Here is a 16,637-nt window from a genome sequence, read left to right as displayed (position 1 = left end):
AAGGTGACAAATGGGTCTAGAAGTAAGTAAGGGAAGATGAGGTATAGGTGGGTAAATATGGGAGCGCAGTTTCATTGAGTGAAGGGTTCGGAAACCAAAATAGGAGTGATTCTGAGTAAGATGTAGGGTGTGAGATGGTAAGAAACAGTAATTGAGTAAAAGAGTTGAGGCATTGGGCCATAATTGGAAAGAGGGGAAGGGTAAGCTGTAGACTCATTGATTTGAAGCATAATGGGTAGGTGTCAGTTTAGAATGACTAGTGAGTGAATAGTTAAAGAGATGGACAGAGAAGGACCTCACATATGAGAGCAAGGGGTTGCGTAGTTCGTATATGTTCAGTGACTGGAATAAACCTAATTTCACAGTGTGGGTTAGACAACATTATTCCTTTTCGGCTTTCTATGTCTTTTGAATGCCTGATCCTTTTGGGACTTTTGACTTGGATTCCCAAAGAGTGGAAGTACTATTCACCTCCTAACTCCTGGGAAAATTGATTACTCCAAATGAGCTTGCCCTGATTGTCCCTGCCCACTCATAGCTAAACATCTCTTTATTGCATAATAAATGTTGTTATCCTACCTTCCATAGACCGAGCTGGAGAACCTTCTTGAAGGTCTGAATCTGGCAAACACTGCAGGACAATTTCAACTTCTGAAGACAACCAAGTGTTACATGGAAACACATACAAGTCTGCAGAACTCCCCCACTTCTTTATTATGACATCCTCCATGTACAATGAGTGACCTGCAGAAACAATCCGATAAAAAATCCTGTTCCCTTATTTTCCAGTTGTTCTTAATTCTTAGTTAATTTATCAGTTATGGCATTTTTAATAATCCACTTTATTTCATCTGACCTTAGAAACAAAACGTAATGATGTTGCTTGGGCTGACATGTTGTGGACAGAGAGGCTCATTCACAAACGTATTTTAAGGTGTGCATTTATGTCTAAATTCATCACTCAGCATTTCATCCTTCTGAGGTTGATAAAAGGAGTACAACTGGGCTGGGTAACTACAAACATCTATTATACAGTGGTAAGATACCCCAAAGGGTGTATGTGTACTTTACAAATACTTAAGTTACCTAGAATCTCAACATTTCCTTGCTTGGTTTGCAGCTCTTTATAGAACCGTAATACCCCTGGGTGCATTGATTTACAGGGGTTGCAGTGCAGATAGGGCTCATACTTATTCTTCTTTGCATTTGATCTTCACCTGCATGGGGCCTATGTAAGGTCAAGACTTGCAAATAGGAAGACAGCTACAGGATAGAGCAAATAAGAAATACAAAAGATGTGTGCTAGGAATGCTTGCATGTATGCTATGAAAGACATATTTGTGCTATTCAAGAATTCTACGCATGGGCCGAATTAGAAGTCTGAAAATGCTTGTTAACAAAAATAAAACAAATCCGTGGTACACAGAGTTGTGAGACAAAGGGGCCCCTTAGCACCTTGAAAGCTTAAAAGCTAAAGCACGCATTTTCATGACACACATTGATTTGTTTACATGCACCTGGCTATAGACCATGTGACGAAACTGAAACAAAAGAGCTTTGTCGGTGCAAAAATTTTAATCAAGGGATAATACACATAACTTTCAAACTGATACAAAAATATAAACTATTATGATATGAACAAGCTATTCAAGAACCTCTTTTAAGATGCTAGGCATGAGAATAAAGTTTTATAAGTCAAATATGGGCACAACCCAGTGGTTAAGAAACTTGAGGGGGCCCCCGACCCACCACCTAAAACCTCAGAGACCCAGTTAGTGTACTCTGCTGAAGGGGGCCCTGGAGCTCCAGGCCCCCCCGCACCGTGGGGGCTGCAGGGGCCAATGTTACACCACTGGCACACCTGGCAGCGGGAAACACCCGGAAGAACGAGTCCGGAACCACGAGGTAGTGAAAAACGAAAGCGAAACAACGCTTTCGTTTTCCACGACTTCCTGGTTTTGGTACCTTAACCACGCATGTCTGAACAACATACATGCGTGGTTAAGGTACAGAAGAAGGGAGTCGGAGTGGACGCGGTGAAGGAGGAGGTCAGTTGGGCTGGGACTGGGGCTTTTTTTGGGGGGGGCTCGGGTGATTAGGGTTTGGGGGGGGCAGGGTTTAGGTTTAAGGGTTGGGGTGTTTAGGAGTTTGAGGTGGGGGTGGGGACTCGGGGTATTTTTAGTTTTTGGGGTAGGGTGGGAGGCTGGGGGTGATTAGGGTTTAGGTGGGGAGGGGGTCAGGGTTTGAGTTTAAGGGGCAGGGTGGGGGGCTGGGGTGTAAGCATGCTGAGTCATGCATGCTGATTGCTAATGCCTTTACCAGGAATGTGTTTACAATGGTCAAATCGTTGTAAAAGCATTCATGGTAAAGGCATTAGTGGTTAGAACGAGGTCGTTGTTCCGACCTCGTTGTTGAGCCATGGGTGGTTTAGGCACCCGTGGTTCTGAGATATAACCCCTGGCCACATTAGTTCAGCACTGAGCAAGAATATGGCTGCAGCTATTATAGTTAAAATAAAGCACTATTCTTAAAATAATTCCACAATGCTACATAATATATGCATGCCTTAATCATTTTGTTAATAGGCCCACCTACATAGAAGCAATTACCTATTTCGGGCACACACGCATTGGGAAAAAAATATTAAAATCCTGCCATGTGCATACAGTACTCAACATATAAGTATTTCAGACCTGCCAACTTGTAAATTTTTTCCACCTTGTGAGGAGTGAGTCGTGTGCATTTTAGGGGCTCGGTTTAGTGCCAAGCAGTGCCCGCGACGTCTAAATTCACAGCCCCCCCATTTCAAGCCTCCACCCCTCCCACGACAACCCCTTCCCCCCAAAAAAACAGAATCAAAGCTTTTGAGGCTGCTGCCGATATCCTGGAGAGGTTTCTGACGTCATAATGAATATCAGCTGAGCAGACCTCCAAACATTTAGCTAAAAACCTGCTCTCTACAGTGGTTTCCAGCTAATTGTGTACCTACCGCGTGATAGAGGCTCCTCACCGTGTGACCGTGTGAAAGGAGCCGATATAGGGGGTCATTCCGACCCCGGCGGGCGGGGGGCACCGCCCGCTGGGCGGAAACCGCCCAAACACCGCCCCGCGGTCAAATGACCGCGGGGACCATTCTAACTTTCCCGCTGGGCCGGCGGGCGATCTTCAAAAGATCACCCGCCGGCCCAGCGGGAAAGCCCCAGCAAAGATGAAGCCGGCTCCGAATGGAGCGGCGGATTTGCTGGGGTGCGACGGGTGCAGTTGCACCCGTCGCGATTTTCAGTGTCTGCCAAGCAGACACTGAAAAGGATTCCTTTGGCAAGTGGAAAACCGGAGGGAAACCGCCGGTTTCCCTTTTCTGACCGCGGCTTTACCACCGCGGTCAGAATTGGCCAGGAAGCACCGCCAGCCTGTTGGCGGTGCTTCCGTGGTCGTTGGCCCTGGCGGTCAATGACCGCCAGGGTCAGAATGACCCCCATAGTGTGGCACTCGGTGGCACCGCGTGAATTGGCAGGTCTGGTATTTTATACAAAGGTATTTTCCACACGGTTGTGCACATGCTGGCCGTCTTCTGCCAGAGTCAGAGAAGTGGCAAAGGACATGCAATCCAACTTTGGTGAATACTCACAAGGTAGCCCTTTTATTATTATTGTATAATAGATGGGAGCCTGCAATCCCTGTATACAAGCCTATCTCTAGTTTCCTTATTAAAGTGACTTGTGAGGTCTCTAGTCGCCTGTAATAAAGAAATTAAGTAGTTGCTCAGCTGTAATAAATCATTATAGTTGAGTTCTGTCCTCAAGATGCCTGCTGCCGGCAACCAAAGTGGAATGCAGGTGCTGTTGAAACAGTGGAAAAAATGGACTTTTCATTCTTCTGCTCTCTTTTTCTAGGTTAACAGGAATCTGTAAAAATTTGATATTTAGGGCAATGTGTTTATTTTTTCCATGCTCTCCGTAATTAAAGGAACGAGAATATCTCTGTATTCTTCTACATATGCTGAGCTACTTAGTTCTTTTAAATCTGAAGTGCATTACACTGGTTCTGGTAACTTTTAGTAACTATTATCTAGGTGCTCATTTGCTGTGTTTAATTTTACTCTACAGATTCTACCTTTAGGGCCAGATATATGCAGCATTTTTGAGGACCTAAATGGCCCATCCTGCAGAATCTGGTTGTTTGCGACCCCACAAATGCTTTTTGGTACGTACAAACTCCAGCTGTGATTCAAGAGAATCACAGTCTGGGTTTGCCAATCAGTATTTGGAAGGGGTGTGTTTTGTAGGTCCCTTCCAAATACCACTTTGCAGTAGTATGTATTAATGTTTTGCGACCAAATTACACTCACAAAACATATTTTTTTTACTGACTACTGGAAGGTAGGTAGTGGTGCCCATTCGAGAATGTTAAAAAAGTATTTATTTTTATTTTTTAGGAGCAGACAGTGGTTTCACAGACCACTGCCTCCTCATAAAAAATGAAAGTTACACATTTCATTTTTTTCTTTTGCACATATCCCATTTTCCTTTAAGGAAAATTGGCTGTGTTTCAAAGAAAAAAGATTGCTTTATTTAAAAGCAATTGAAGACGTGGTTGTCTGCTGACCCCAGCAGGCCACCATCCCTGTGATGGCTAGAATTCCTAATGGGTCGTAAACTGTGACCTACGTTATTCATTTTTCATGAGGCAGGTCGATTTGTGACCCACTAGGAATCACCTTTTCAAAAACAAAAGATTCATACAATAAAAATAGCGATTTCTTATTTACTATTTGCTAAAAATGTTAAAAATGTGTAGTACATATATCCCAAAGTCTTTGTGACTGCAAACATGTTATCTCTTTCATATGAAAGAGCAACACACCAAGGATTTAAAGATTTAAGCATTTTGAGGGAAGGCTCATGGTATGACCATGTATTATAAGGAATAAAGTACCTCCTGCCATACATTATAAGAATATTGCGAGTCACCTCAGAAGTCCATAAACTAATAGATGCCAGCTTGTCCTCCTCCTGTATGGTCACTGAACTCCTGGGTGACTTGCAATGGCTTCAGAATGGAAGGCAGGGATACTTCATCCCATTTATTGTTAATCCCTTTCACATGCAATAGGAGCACTTCTCTGGGCACCTAACTATCGCCCAAATTGATTACTGAGTAAGTACATTGAGCAACCAATCGGTTCTGTAGATTTATGTTTGCAGAAAATAGTGTGGAATTTACTGTCTTCCTGGAAGTAGATTTGCACACACAGCTATGCATAAATCACATTATACATAAATATTATACGGATATGAAAGTACATTATAGTATGCAGACTTTATGAGTTTAATTAATTGTATATGGATGCCCAAAATTTTTAAAACTACAGAGATGTGGTAAGCATAAATTATGCATTGCTTGGTCTACTATGTAAATCCGCACTTTTGTGAATCACGCCAAGTGAGTGTAAATGTGTATTTTAAACCCTCATTAACAAATAAACAAAAGAAGGGGTGTTTAATTAAAGGAGGTGTCTGTGTGTCTGTAAAGCGAGAGCTTGTGAAAGAAATGTGGCATTCCTACTAAAAGCCATTCAGAGTAAAAATATATACATCGCATTACAAAGACATACGCAGTTTAAACATACTTTTGTCCTTGTTTTCTTGTCGGATTATGCAGTTTTTCAGCTGCCCAACATCTTCAGTTTTCACCTTAAAAATGTCGGTCTTCAGAGGAAAACAAGAAATAGAAGAGGGTTACCTATCGTATGTACTGACGCTGTGTGACACTGTAACTGAGATATGGGAACAGAACATGTATTTTCATGTCCCGAAATATTCAAAGCTAAACAGAACGTGCTTATTTTGGCGCTATTTGACACACTGTATTTATTTGGAAATAGTTGCACATCGCTTTAAAAACACAACTCTGAGTGACCAGAAATGCAAAAGCAAGCAACTTCTGTGCCAGCTAAGGAACTAATTTACCAGAAAGTAGGATATGGAGGATACTTCTTTTTTAAAGTTCACAAAACTCTAAACCCGTTGACATACATACGTTTGTCCTAATCCTATGTTTGGTGAATGTTCACACTGTGATACATTTGAAGCATAACTATGGTATTAATATAGTGATATTTGACAGTTTTTTTAACTCACACAGAAAATATTTTTCTTATAGACTTTCCTTCCTGTGTCCTTTGTAAAACAAGCATTCGTAGAACATAAGATAAGCAAATAGGTCTCGCCTTTTGAATGCTAATGCACATAGGGTGCGGAAGTTAAAAGAAAAAAGTAGGTCCCTGTAAATAGGCGGTGGGAGAATACAAGTCATTCCAATCAAAATAATGGCAAAGGAGTTTGCTCCAGGGGAGTTACAAACACAATAAGATCAAGGAAAGCTATCAAATGAGAAGCAAGCCAGTGAGAGTAACAAGGAAGCTAACCAACAAGCCGTCCAATCAAGAAGCTGGTAAATACGCTATGCTCTAGGGGAGGACAAACACAATAAGTGGAAGACAAGTCATGGAATAAGAAGCAAACAAACTGAGAGTGGCAAGTGAGCCAACCAATAGTAAGCAATGGCTGACCCAAAGCCCAGTGTAGGTTTTTGGTATGCTCCACAATAGACAGCTACAACCTATCTTTAGACGAGGTCTACTGAGGCTGATGTATTCAAGGTCCCTTCCCATGGTCACTGCATCATTTATTCCTCATTCATTTAGACTTAAATTAGAGGTGCATATTAGTGCAGAAAAACATTGAAAACGTTTGTGAGTGGTCACCCAATTACAATTTTACAGTTGTTACTATTTACATTGCACTCTTCACTAACACTTACATAGGAACATACAGCTTCCCACTCAAAAGTGTCACTCACTACTAGGGAAACATCTGCACATCTTGCAGATTTTCCACAATTATAAGAGACTTTTGAACAGGTGAAAATAGACAGCCGTTGACTTCTGCACATAATTGTTTTTGCAAATCTGACCCTTAATTCTTTAATAAAATGGACTTTGAATTAAAAATTTACATTAGACAGCCATGATACAGTAAAATTGGCTCGCTTGTACTTAATTTCAGAGAGCACATCAGACCTCCTACTGGCATGAGAAAACCTCACAATATATGTAATTTAGCCCTGAGTACTTTCACATTGATTGATATCACTACAAATATTCATGCAATAAGTAAAGTGAATATTCTCACCAGCAGGACATTTGATTCACAATTCTCAAAGAAATAATGTAAGGTTTATGTATTTTCTGTTTGCAAAGTATGGACTGCATAATTCAGTCACTTCTGAGATAGAAAAGTCTCTCATTAAGGTGAAAAACTTTGGCGTTGTGGTGATAAATAATGAATTAATGTGGCAAGGGATTTAAGAATGATGATATTATTTTACTACTTCATTTAATGTGTCATATCGTACAGTCCTTTTGAATTGTGGCAGGTGGTTGGGGTTAGCTGCCCTTTGCGCCTTAGTGGATGGCATTGGTAAATATGTCCTTGTTGGCATTTCAAAGACGCCGGACTTGGACGCTGCAGGAGGATGAAACCATAGCGCCCAGCATTCCCTGCACCTTTGCCACTATTTCTGGGCTAGTGATCCTCGACGAGCGGGACGAGCATTTCAAAGACGCCAGACTTGGACGCTGGGGGAGGCTGAAACCACAGCCCCTAGCATTCCCTGCACCTTCGCCCCTATTTCAGGGATAGTGATCCTCGCCGCGCGGGATGTGCCCGGGTGCGTGCCCGGGCAAAGACCGGGCCAAGACGGGCCCGTCTTTGCCTGTCATCGCCTGCTCGAGCCTGTGTTGGGCCATTCTCCTTAGTTCTGGAGTAGCGACGTTTCCGGGGAGGAGATTCACAGAACTTTTTCCAGGTATTTGTTCTACTTCCTCTTCTTTTTTTCTTATACTCTGCATTATCCTGTCCTAGTTATGGGGAAGCGGAAGGAAGCCGATATCCCAGTGCCCCATTCGGGCGCCAAAAAGCATAAGAAATGATCTATCGGGAAAGCAGACGGTTGCTCTAACACCAATCAATTTAAAGCCATTGGCTCGTTGTTCGAGGAGGTTGAACCAAAACTAAGGAGTCTATCCATTTCTGCCCTCCCAGGCTCTGATACTATCTCGCACAGGAAGATCCCTGACTTTTTCTAGAAAAGATCACAGATGTCCCAAATTGTAGGAGAGGTGGACTTACATCCCCCTCCTGCAGTTCAAACCCTAATTCCTTCTCCTTCAAAGACATCCACCCTGTGTGTGAAGCCTACCGAATGCACTCAAGTTAGGGCCACCTCACCACCTAGACAATAGGCCCTAATCCTTGCTGACATTCCCTGTTCTAACAGGTTTCCAGCTCTGTCTACATTTAGTGACATTTCAGAACGTGTTTTGCACTCAGTCCTTGACAAACCAGAAATGGGGAAGGAGGAAAGGAAGACGCAATCAAAAGGAGTACATGAGCTGGCTAACATCTCCCAGAAGCTGGACGATTGAAAGACACTGGTACTTGTACTTCTGAACAAAATTTCTGTTTTTTCAGAACAGAGGGCAGTGTGCAATTGTAAATTGGCCAGTGAGGATGCTCATATTACGGTGCTGGATGGGGTGACCATTACACCAGTTGTATCAGTTATTGGCGGCGAGGTGGCCAACCCTCCCGGATACTCAGAGCTCAATGAAAGGCCTGGAGTTGGGTGGTGAATGACAGAGCGACTTGTTCATCTGCGCCAGTCACTTTGGGGCGAAAGCCCAAACCACCTATAAATAAAAAGAGGTACATACATGGGCCAGGGAAGCAGATTATCCCATGCCATACTGACATTTCAAAGGTTTTTCGGGGAGATTTGGGGGCGCAGGTGCCCATTAGTCATTCAAGATCCCCCCTCTGGCCCCTCACGAATAACCCCCAAAAAAACACAGGTGCATGATATTAAGGGGAGGCTTGGTTGGAGGAGTAAAAATGGCTACATTTATATGACGAGGGTTCCCAGGTTGCCATTTGGACACAAGGGGACTCAAGATTCCCTTATCAATAAAGTTATCCACTGGTTGCGTACACAGAGGAAATGCCTCTCTGTCATACGGTCTGACATTCTGGAAGTGAGGAGACACAGTCAACTAGGATTAGAGTTTGATTTCATTTCAATCTTCCTCGTTGATACCATCCTGGTGGATTACCTTATTGCCTTTGACACATGGACAAGCTCCTTGGGGGCTGGTAGAGGAACTGGTATTAGTTTGCATATGTATCCTCCTTGTGGTAATGTTAGCAGTTGTTGCCCCTCTTCTGAAGGCTGTATGGGTGGGGCTGAAGTCAGTTAGCTGAATATATGGAGCACTTGCACCCATCAGGGTTTTCTTGTGGTTGCGGGTGACATGAACTGTACTCTTGTAACTAACAACCTTACTAGCAACTTGACAACTGAGGAGGATGAATTCTGGGGTATCTCGCAACCGAAAGAGAATGCGCACTGTATTGGGTCTTGTGCTGCCTCGCAGTTGGCTTCCCTCTGCTTTAGATTTGGACTAAGAGCATGTAATAGCCGCACTAGATCGATTTAAATCATGCCCCACCTTTAAACGTGGGTCTTCGTCCAGTACTATCGATTATTTCTTGGTAGACTTAAGGCTTTGGTCAAGCACCCTGGATATGAAGGTAGAACCTCGTCATGATAGTGATGACGACCCTTTGTGCCTCACTTTAACTAGTCATGTATTTAGGAGAGCTCGGAATGTAGAGATTACTGATGTTCCGAGTCCTCTTTTTTTTTTTTAACATCCTTTTATTTGTATTTATTGTGCATTACAAAACAGAAATAAATAAAATAACAAATTACAAACATTCTCCATGCGCAGTATGAGTACATTTGGAATTGCTCGCTTATGTGTAGTGCCAATGTTACAGGCGATTCGTGGCTGTTTTGGTATTTGCTGATAATAAACTTGGAGATAGTTTGAGAAAGAGGAAAAAAAAAAATGGGAACTAAAGAGGAAAGTTGAGTATACAGGGAGTGCAGAATTATTAGGCAAGTAGTATTTTTGAGGATTAATTTTATTATTGAACAACAACCATGTTCTCATTGAACCCAAAAAACTCATTAATATCAAAGCTGAATATTTTTGGAAGTAGTTTGTAGTTTGTTTTTAGTTTTAGCTATGTTAGGGGGATATCTGTGTGTGCAGGTGACTATTACTGTGCATAATTATTAGGCAACTTAACAAAAAAAAATATATACCCATTTCAATTATTTATTATTACCAGTGAAACCAATATAACATCTCAACATTCACAAATATACATTTCTGACATTCAAAAACAAAACAAAAACAAATCAGTGACCAATATAGCCACCTTTCTTTGCAAGGACACTCAAAAGCCTGCCATCCATGGATTCTCTCAGTGTTTTGATCTGTTCACCATCAACATTGCGTGCAGCAGCAACCACAGCCTCCCAGACACTGTTCAGAGAGGTGTACTGTTTTCCCTCCTTGTAAATCTCACATTTGATGATGGACCACAGGTTCTCAATGGGGATCAGATCAGGTGAACAAGGAGGCCATGTCATTAGATTTCCTTCTTTTATACCCTTTCTTGCCAGCCACGCTGTGGAGTACTTGGACGCGTGTGATGGAGCATTGTCCTGCATGAAAATCATGTTTTTCTTGAAGGATGCAGACTTCTTCCTGTACCACTGCTTGAAGAAGGTGTCTTCCAGGAACTGGCAGTAGGACTGGGAGTTGAGCTTGACTCCATCCTCAACCCGAAAAGGCCCCACAAGCTCATCTTTGATGATACCAGCCCAAACCAGTACTCCACCTCCACCTTGCTGGCGTCTGAGTCGGACTGGAGCTCTCTGCCCTTTACCAATCCAGCCACGGGCCCATCCATCTGGCCCATCAAGACTCACTCTCATTTCATCAGTCCATAAAACCTTAGAAAAATCAGTCTTGAGATATTTCTTGGCCCAGTCTTGACGTTTCAGCTTGTGTGTCTTGTTCAATGGTGGTCGTCTTTCAGCCTTTCTTACCTTGGCCATGTCTCTGAGTATTGCACACCTTGTGCTTTTGGGCACTCCAGTGATGTTGCAGCTCTGAAATATGGCCAAACTGGTGGCAAGTGGCATCGTGGCAGCTGCACGCTTGACTTTTCTCAGTTCATGGGCAGTTATTTTGCGCCTTGGTTTTTCCACACGCTTCTTGCGACCCTGTTGACTATTTTGAATGAAACGCTTGATTGTTCGATGATCACGCTTCAGAAGCTTTGCAATTTTAAGAGTGCTGCATCCCTCTGCAAGATATCTCACTATTTTTGACTTTTCTGAGCCTGTCAAGTCCTTCTTTTGACCCATTTTGCCAAAGGAAAGGAAGTTGCCTAATAATTATGCACACCTGATATAGGGTGTTGATGTCATTAGACCACATCCCTTCTCATTACAGAGATGCACATCACCTAATATGCTTAATTGGTAGTAGGCTTTCGAGCCTATTCAGCTTGGAGTAAGACAACATGCATAAAGAGGATGATGTGGTCAAAATACTCATTTGCCTAATAATTCTGCACTCCCTGTAATAGTGATAGAACACGTGGAAAGGGGGCAGCTGTAGGGAGCCATAAAGAACTGCTTCATTATTGTGGCAGTGTTATTCGGTAATTTTATTTTTATTTTTTCCCAGCTGATAAGTATTAGCGGTATGCTTAGTGCTTTTTATAAGTTATTTACTGCTTGCTATTACTCCTGTTGTTCGTTGATCTTTTTGAGTGTTTATGTTTTTGTGGTCAGGGGGGGCGCTCATCGTCCTTGCTTTCAAGTGTTGTGACAAAGGAGTTCCAGGTTGTAAGGCCCTTCACTTTGATCCCTCTATCCTGTAATGACTGCAATGTATATGTCTCTGCTTTTGCCCAGCGCAATAGTTCTGTGTGCCAGAGTGACAATCGGGAGCATTGGGGGCTTTCCAGTGCATAGCTATTAATCGTCTGTACAATACTAATGCTAAGTCTATACATTTGTGTATTTGCTTTTTGCCTTTAGGTCTTTCTCTTATTCCCAGTAAGCATAGCGCTGGGCTGAGGTCCAATGGAATTTCGAGCGATGCAGTTATTTGAGTTATTATGTTGTTCCAGGCATCCAGGATCGGAGGACAGTCCCAGGTCATGTGAAAGAAGGTGGCTTCATTGGAGCCGCATCTTGGGCATCTCTGGGTTGATTGAGGAAACATTCGTGCGAGTCGGTGTGATGATAGATATGTCTGATGTAGGTAGTTAAACTGTGTGTATTTTAGCCTAGGGTTACGTGATACTGTGTGTGTCGATGTTAAAGCCTGGTTCCACTCATGTTGTGAGAGAGTGTAAGTGAGGGTCTGGTCCCATCTGCTTTTAGCTTGTTCTTGGCCTTGTGTGAATTGTGTGGTCAGGGTTCTATATATTCCTGAGATATTCGGCAGGTTTTGCAGGATATTTAATAATTCGTGTAGGATTGGGGCTACAGTAGGTTCTTTGTTTCCGCATTTCCATGTAGTGCGTATTAATTGTCGCACCGCACCAAACTTAATGAAATCGCCTTGTCCTAAGTTGTGAACGGCATCTAGTGCCTCATATGTGCGTATTTGCCCATCGTTGAATAAATCGCCCACTGTTTGTATGCCTTTCTTCTGCCAGGTTGATAAATCTAATTTTGCAGTTATTATTTCGATTTTGGGTATGTCTAACAGGGGTATCTTGGGAGAGTATTGTGGTGTCTTGCCTCCATGCAGTACATATTTATGCCATATTAGTCGCGCATTATGCAATAGTATATTTTGCGTGCGCCCTGTGTCGTCTCTATTTGACAGGTGGCGTAATATGTTAGAGTGTCCTAATTCGCTGTGTATACTTTGTGCCTCTATATTTGCAGGATCGCGTATCCATTTAAGCACCCACTGTAGTTGGGCAGATGCATTGTATAGTTCTAGTCGTGGTACCCCCATCCCGCCTTGTGCAAGTGGGTAGTGTATTTTGTTTTGGGCCATTCTGCTATGGCCGTTTCCCCAAATTAGATCTGATAATATGCTGGACAGGGATTTGAAGAAGGAGGCAGGAAGTATTAATGGTAGCGCGGAGAAGAAGTATAGTAGGCGTGGTAAGACCACCATCTTTGCAATGGCCACTCTTTCCAGAGGGGACAGTGGGAGCGAGCACCAGAAGGGTAAGGAACCGCGAAGGGCCCTGATCGCGCGTCCTAGGTTACCTTCTTTTAGATCCTGGGGGTCGTGGTAAATATTTATGCCCAAGTATTTAAATGTAGTGTAGCACCATTGTAGCTCAGTCGGAGAGTGGACTCCGCGGCATGCATCTGGAATCACCTGCATAGGGAATAGACAGGATTTCGACCAGTTGACCTTAAGCCCAGATATGGTACTAAATTGATCTAGCAGCTCAAGCATGCTAGGAAGGGAGGTGGCATAATTACATAGAAATATTAATGCATCATCTGCATATAGAGAGACTATGCGGTGCTGTGGGCCATCCTGAATGCCCCAGTCGGACGCATACGTACGGAGTCGGGCGGCCAGGGGCTCAATGGCGAGAGCAAACAGCAGTGGAGATAATGGGCATCCCTGTCTTGTACCTCTTTCCACTCTGAACCTCTCAGATATGGTTTCGCCTGTTTTAACTCTAGCTGTCGGTTCAAAGTACAATGTTTTAATCCACCCAACGAATGCCTTGCCAAAGGCCATCAGTTCAAGTGTTTTTAGTAGAAAATGCCAACCCAGTGTGTCGAACGCCTTTTCAATGTCCAGTGATACCGCTACTCGTCCGTTTTCATTTTCAGGGTTGCTTGCCATTAATCGCAGTAAGTTCCTAATATTGACATGTGTGTTGCGGCCGGGTATGAATCCCGATTGGTCGTGGTGCACCAGAGCCGGCAATAGTGGGAGAAGGCGATTTGCTAGTATTTTGCAGTCTGTGTTTAATAGCTCGGTAGGAGCGGACATCCATTGGATCTCGGCCTGGTTTGTGCAACACCACTATTATAGCCTCTCGTTGCGATTCAGGTAGTTGATTTCGTTCTAGGGCTTCGCTCAACATTTCAAAGTATGGTGCTAGCGTTTGTGTTTGGAAGGTGTTATAATATTCTATGGGAAGGCCATCACCTCCTGGTGCTTTATCGTGTGTCAACTGACGTAATGCCTGTTGCACCTCCGCTAGGTCGATTGGTCTATCTAGTTCCTCAGCTTGTATTAGTGTGAGTTGCTTTATTTGTATTCCATTAAGGAACTTACGAAGCTGTTCTTGTATCGGGAGGGTATGCGCTCTATATAGTGTGCTAAAATATTCTCTGAAGGCAGCATTTATTTCAGCTTGGGTATTTACGATTGCTCCCGAGCTTAGTCGTATCGCCCCAATAGGAGCACTATGTCTCTCGCTCTTCAGGAGCCATGCCAGAAGTCTGCCCGGTCTATCGCCCTCTGAATGCATACGGGCCATATGATATTTATAGTCAAATTGTCTCAGGCGGTGATCTGCTTCCTTTCACTGTGTGCGCGTAGGTGTGAGGCTCGCGTTGTCTATTTCTCCCTCTGCAAATTTACATTCTGCTATTCTCACATTTTGCTCAAGCGTTCGAATTTCGTTTGTCAGTGCTTGTCTTACCCCCTTGGACATTGACATGCATATGCCCCTAACCACCACCTTATGTGCATCCCATTCAGTTGCTCTGGACTTCAAGGTTCCCTTATTAAGTGCAAAATATGTGGCAATTTGGGTGGCTATTTCTTTCCTGAAAGGGGGGTCCAGTAATAGTTGTGGTTGCAAGCGCCACGTTGGAATGCGTGTGCGTGGTCTGTCCCACTTGATTTGTGCTATGAGTGGGATGTGATCTGAGATCACTCTGGCCGTATATTCTGCTTTGGTGAATTTGTGTGTCAGTTCGAGCGAACAAAGTATTAGGTCAATGCGGGTGTGCAGGAGGTGGACAGGTGAGTGGTAAGAGTAGTCCCTGTCCAATGGTTGGAGATGCCTCCACACATCGATCAATCGGCGCTCGGATATCCAGGATTGCAGTGTTTGTGAGTTTTTCCTTACTGGGGCAGCCACCAGTGGGGGGGTGTGATCTGTCCATATCTACTTGCGGCACGCAGTTCATGTCACCATCCCATATGTTGGGTATGTTTAAGGTGTTTGATAGGTGAGATATGGTGGTTTGTAGAAATTCGCTCTGTTTAACGTGAGGAGCGTATAACCCAGTAATCGCTAATGGCGCTCCGTCCAATGTGCCGATCAGCTGAATATACCTGCCTTCTCTATCTGTTGTATTATGTTTTGTAGTGTATGGTACCCCGGGGGCTATCCAGATCACAAACTCCCTTGCGAAAGATGATGTGCCTGCTGTGTATAGCTGTCCTGCCCAGCATTTTTCTAATGATTTAGCATCTGCTGGAGTGATGTGTGTTTCCTGTAGTATAGCAATGTGTACATGATGGCGTTTTAAGTGTGCCCGAACCCTGTTGCGCTTAACTGTACCGGACATGCCTTTTACATTCCATGTTATTATGTTATATGTTGTGTCCTTATGTGTCATTTTACGTAGTGTTGGCTATCGCCGTGAGGGTCCGCCTCCGGGGATAATGTTAGCTCCTTGTAGCGCCCGGCATGATATCGTTGCAACGCTTTAACCCCCCGTTCGTTTGCCACCCCGCATGTATAGGATAATGATGGCCCGAGAAGTTGGTGAAAGCACCTACTAAGAAAGGTAGAATAGAGAAAAATTATAGAAACCAATAAAAAGGATATACTGGGCGAGGCCCAACTTTAAGTGTTTTGGCACAACCGGTGCCTAAATCGTGTCCGATGGGGTACTGTTCCATTCAGGTACCGTGTAGGTAATAGGGGGCGCGTGTAGATAACAGCCAGGTTCTCGCCTCTGGCCCATATTAGTGCTGGTTGTTCCCAGTGCCAGCATTTGTGTTTCCTTGTAGTTGGGTGGTGTTATTTCAGCTTCAGCGCACATCCGCGCCAGGCCAGCATGCCACCAGTGTAGTTTTGAAGTGATCTTTCCCTCGTGTTGTGTTCATTGGCGTTTTAACGTAGGTATCGCAGATTTCGACCTTACGGGGATACCAGGAAGTGGTTCTCATATTTCGTCGGCCGCACGTGGGGTGAAGCTGGGACCTCTCGCCAGCAGAGAGAGGGATGGGCTGGTGCCACTGTGTTGCGAGCTGCTGTCGATATACTCTGCTTCGTTGTTAGTGCTCAGTTGCGAACGTGCTAGTGTACTGATCTCTTTTAAGGCTTGTGCTTGATCATCTGCCATTTCTGTTTTGGTTGGCCTCACCAAGTTGTTTTTCTTTTTTTTCCCTCTATGGGGGTATGGGGTTATCCGTTCTTCCTTTCTCTTGTCTTCATTTGTTGGAACGACTAGGCCTTTCGCGTGTGCCCAGTTCCAGGCGTCTTCCGGCGTTGGAAATACGAGCATTTTTTCATCTGAAATTATCCAGAGGTGAGCTGGGAACATGAGTGAATAAGTGATTTTATTCTCTCTTAAGACTTGCTTGATCTTGAAGAACGAAGCCCTTTTGTTTTGAACTTCAGTCGTATAGTCCGGGTAGGCAGTGATGATGCAGTTCTCCATGTTGGCTGTACCAGAGGTTCTGAAATGCTGTAAAA

General features: G+C 43.8%; 1 protein-coding gene across 1 annotated transcript in view; it reads right to left on the bottom strand.

Annotated features, from left to right (window-relative positions):
- The window catches only part of LOC138261364 (serine-rich adhesin for platelets-like), a 320,695-nt gene that overhangs the window by 112,814 nt on the left and 191,244 nt on the right, over nucleotides 1–16,637 (bottom strand). The window contains exons 10-11 of the mRNA XM_069210232.1: nucleotides 5,630–5,708; nucleotides 580–744 (exon numbers count right to left, since the gene is read on the bottom strand). Coding sequence (XP_069066333.1) covers nucleotides 580–744; nucleotides 5,630–5,708 — 244 coding nt within the window. The remainder of the gene's footprint in view (nucleotides 1–579; nucleotides 745–5,629; nucleotides 5,709–16,637) is intronic.

This window comes from Pleurodeles waltl, chromosome 10, assembly GCF_031143425.1.
Source record: "Pleurodeles waltl isolate 20211129_DDA chromosome 10, aPleWal1.hap1.20221129, whole genome shotgun sequence".
Lineage (NCBI taxonomy): Eukaryota > Metazoa > Chordata > Amphibia > Caudata > Salamandridae > Pleurodeles > Pleurodeles waltl.
The sequence above is the reverse complement of the archived record's forward strand: the minus strand, read 5'-3'. Positions and strand labels throughout refer to the sequence as shown.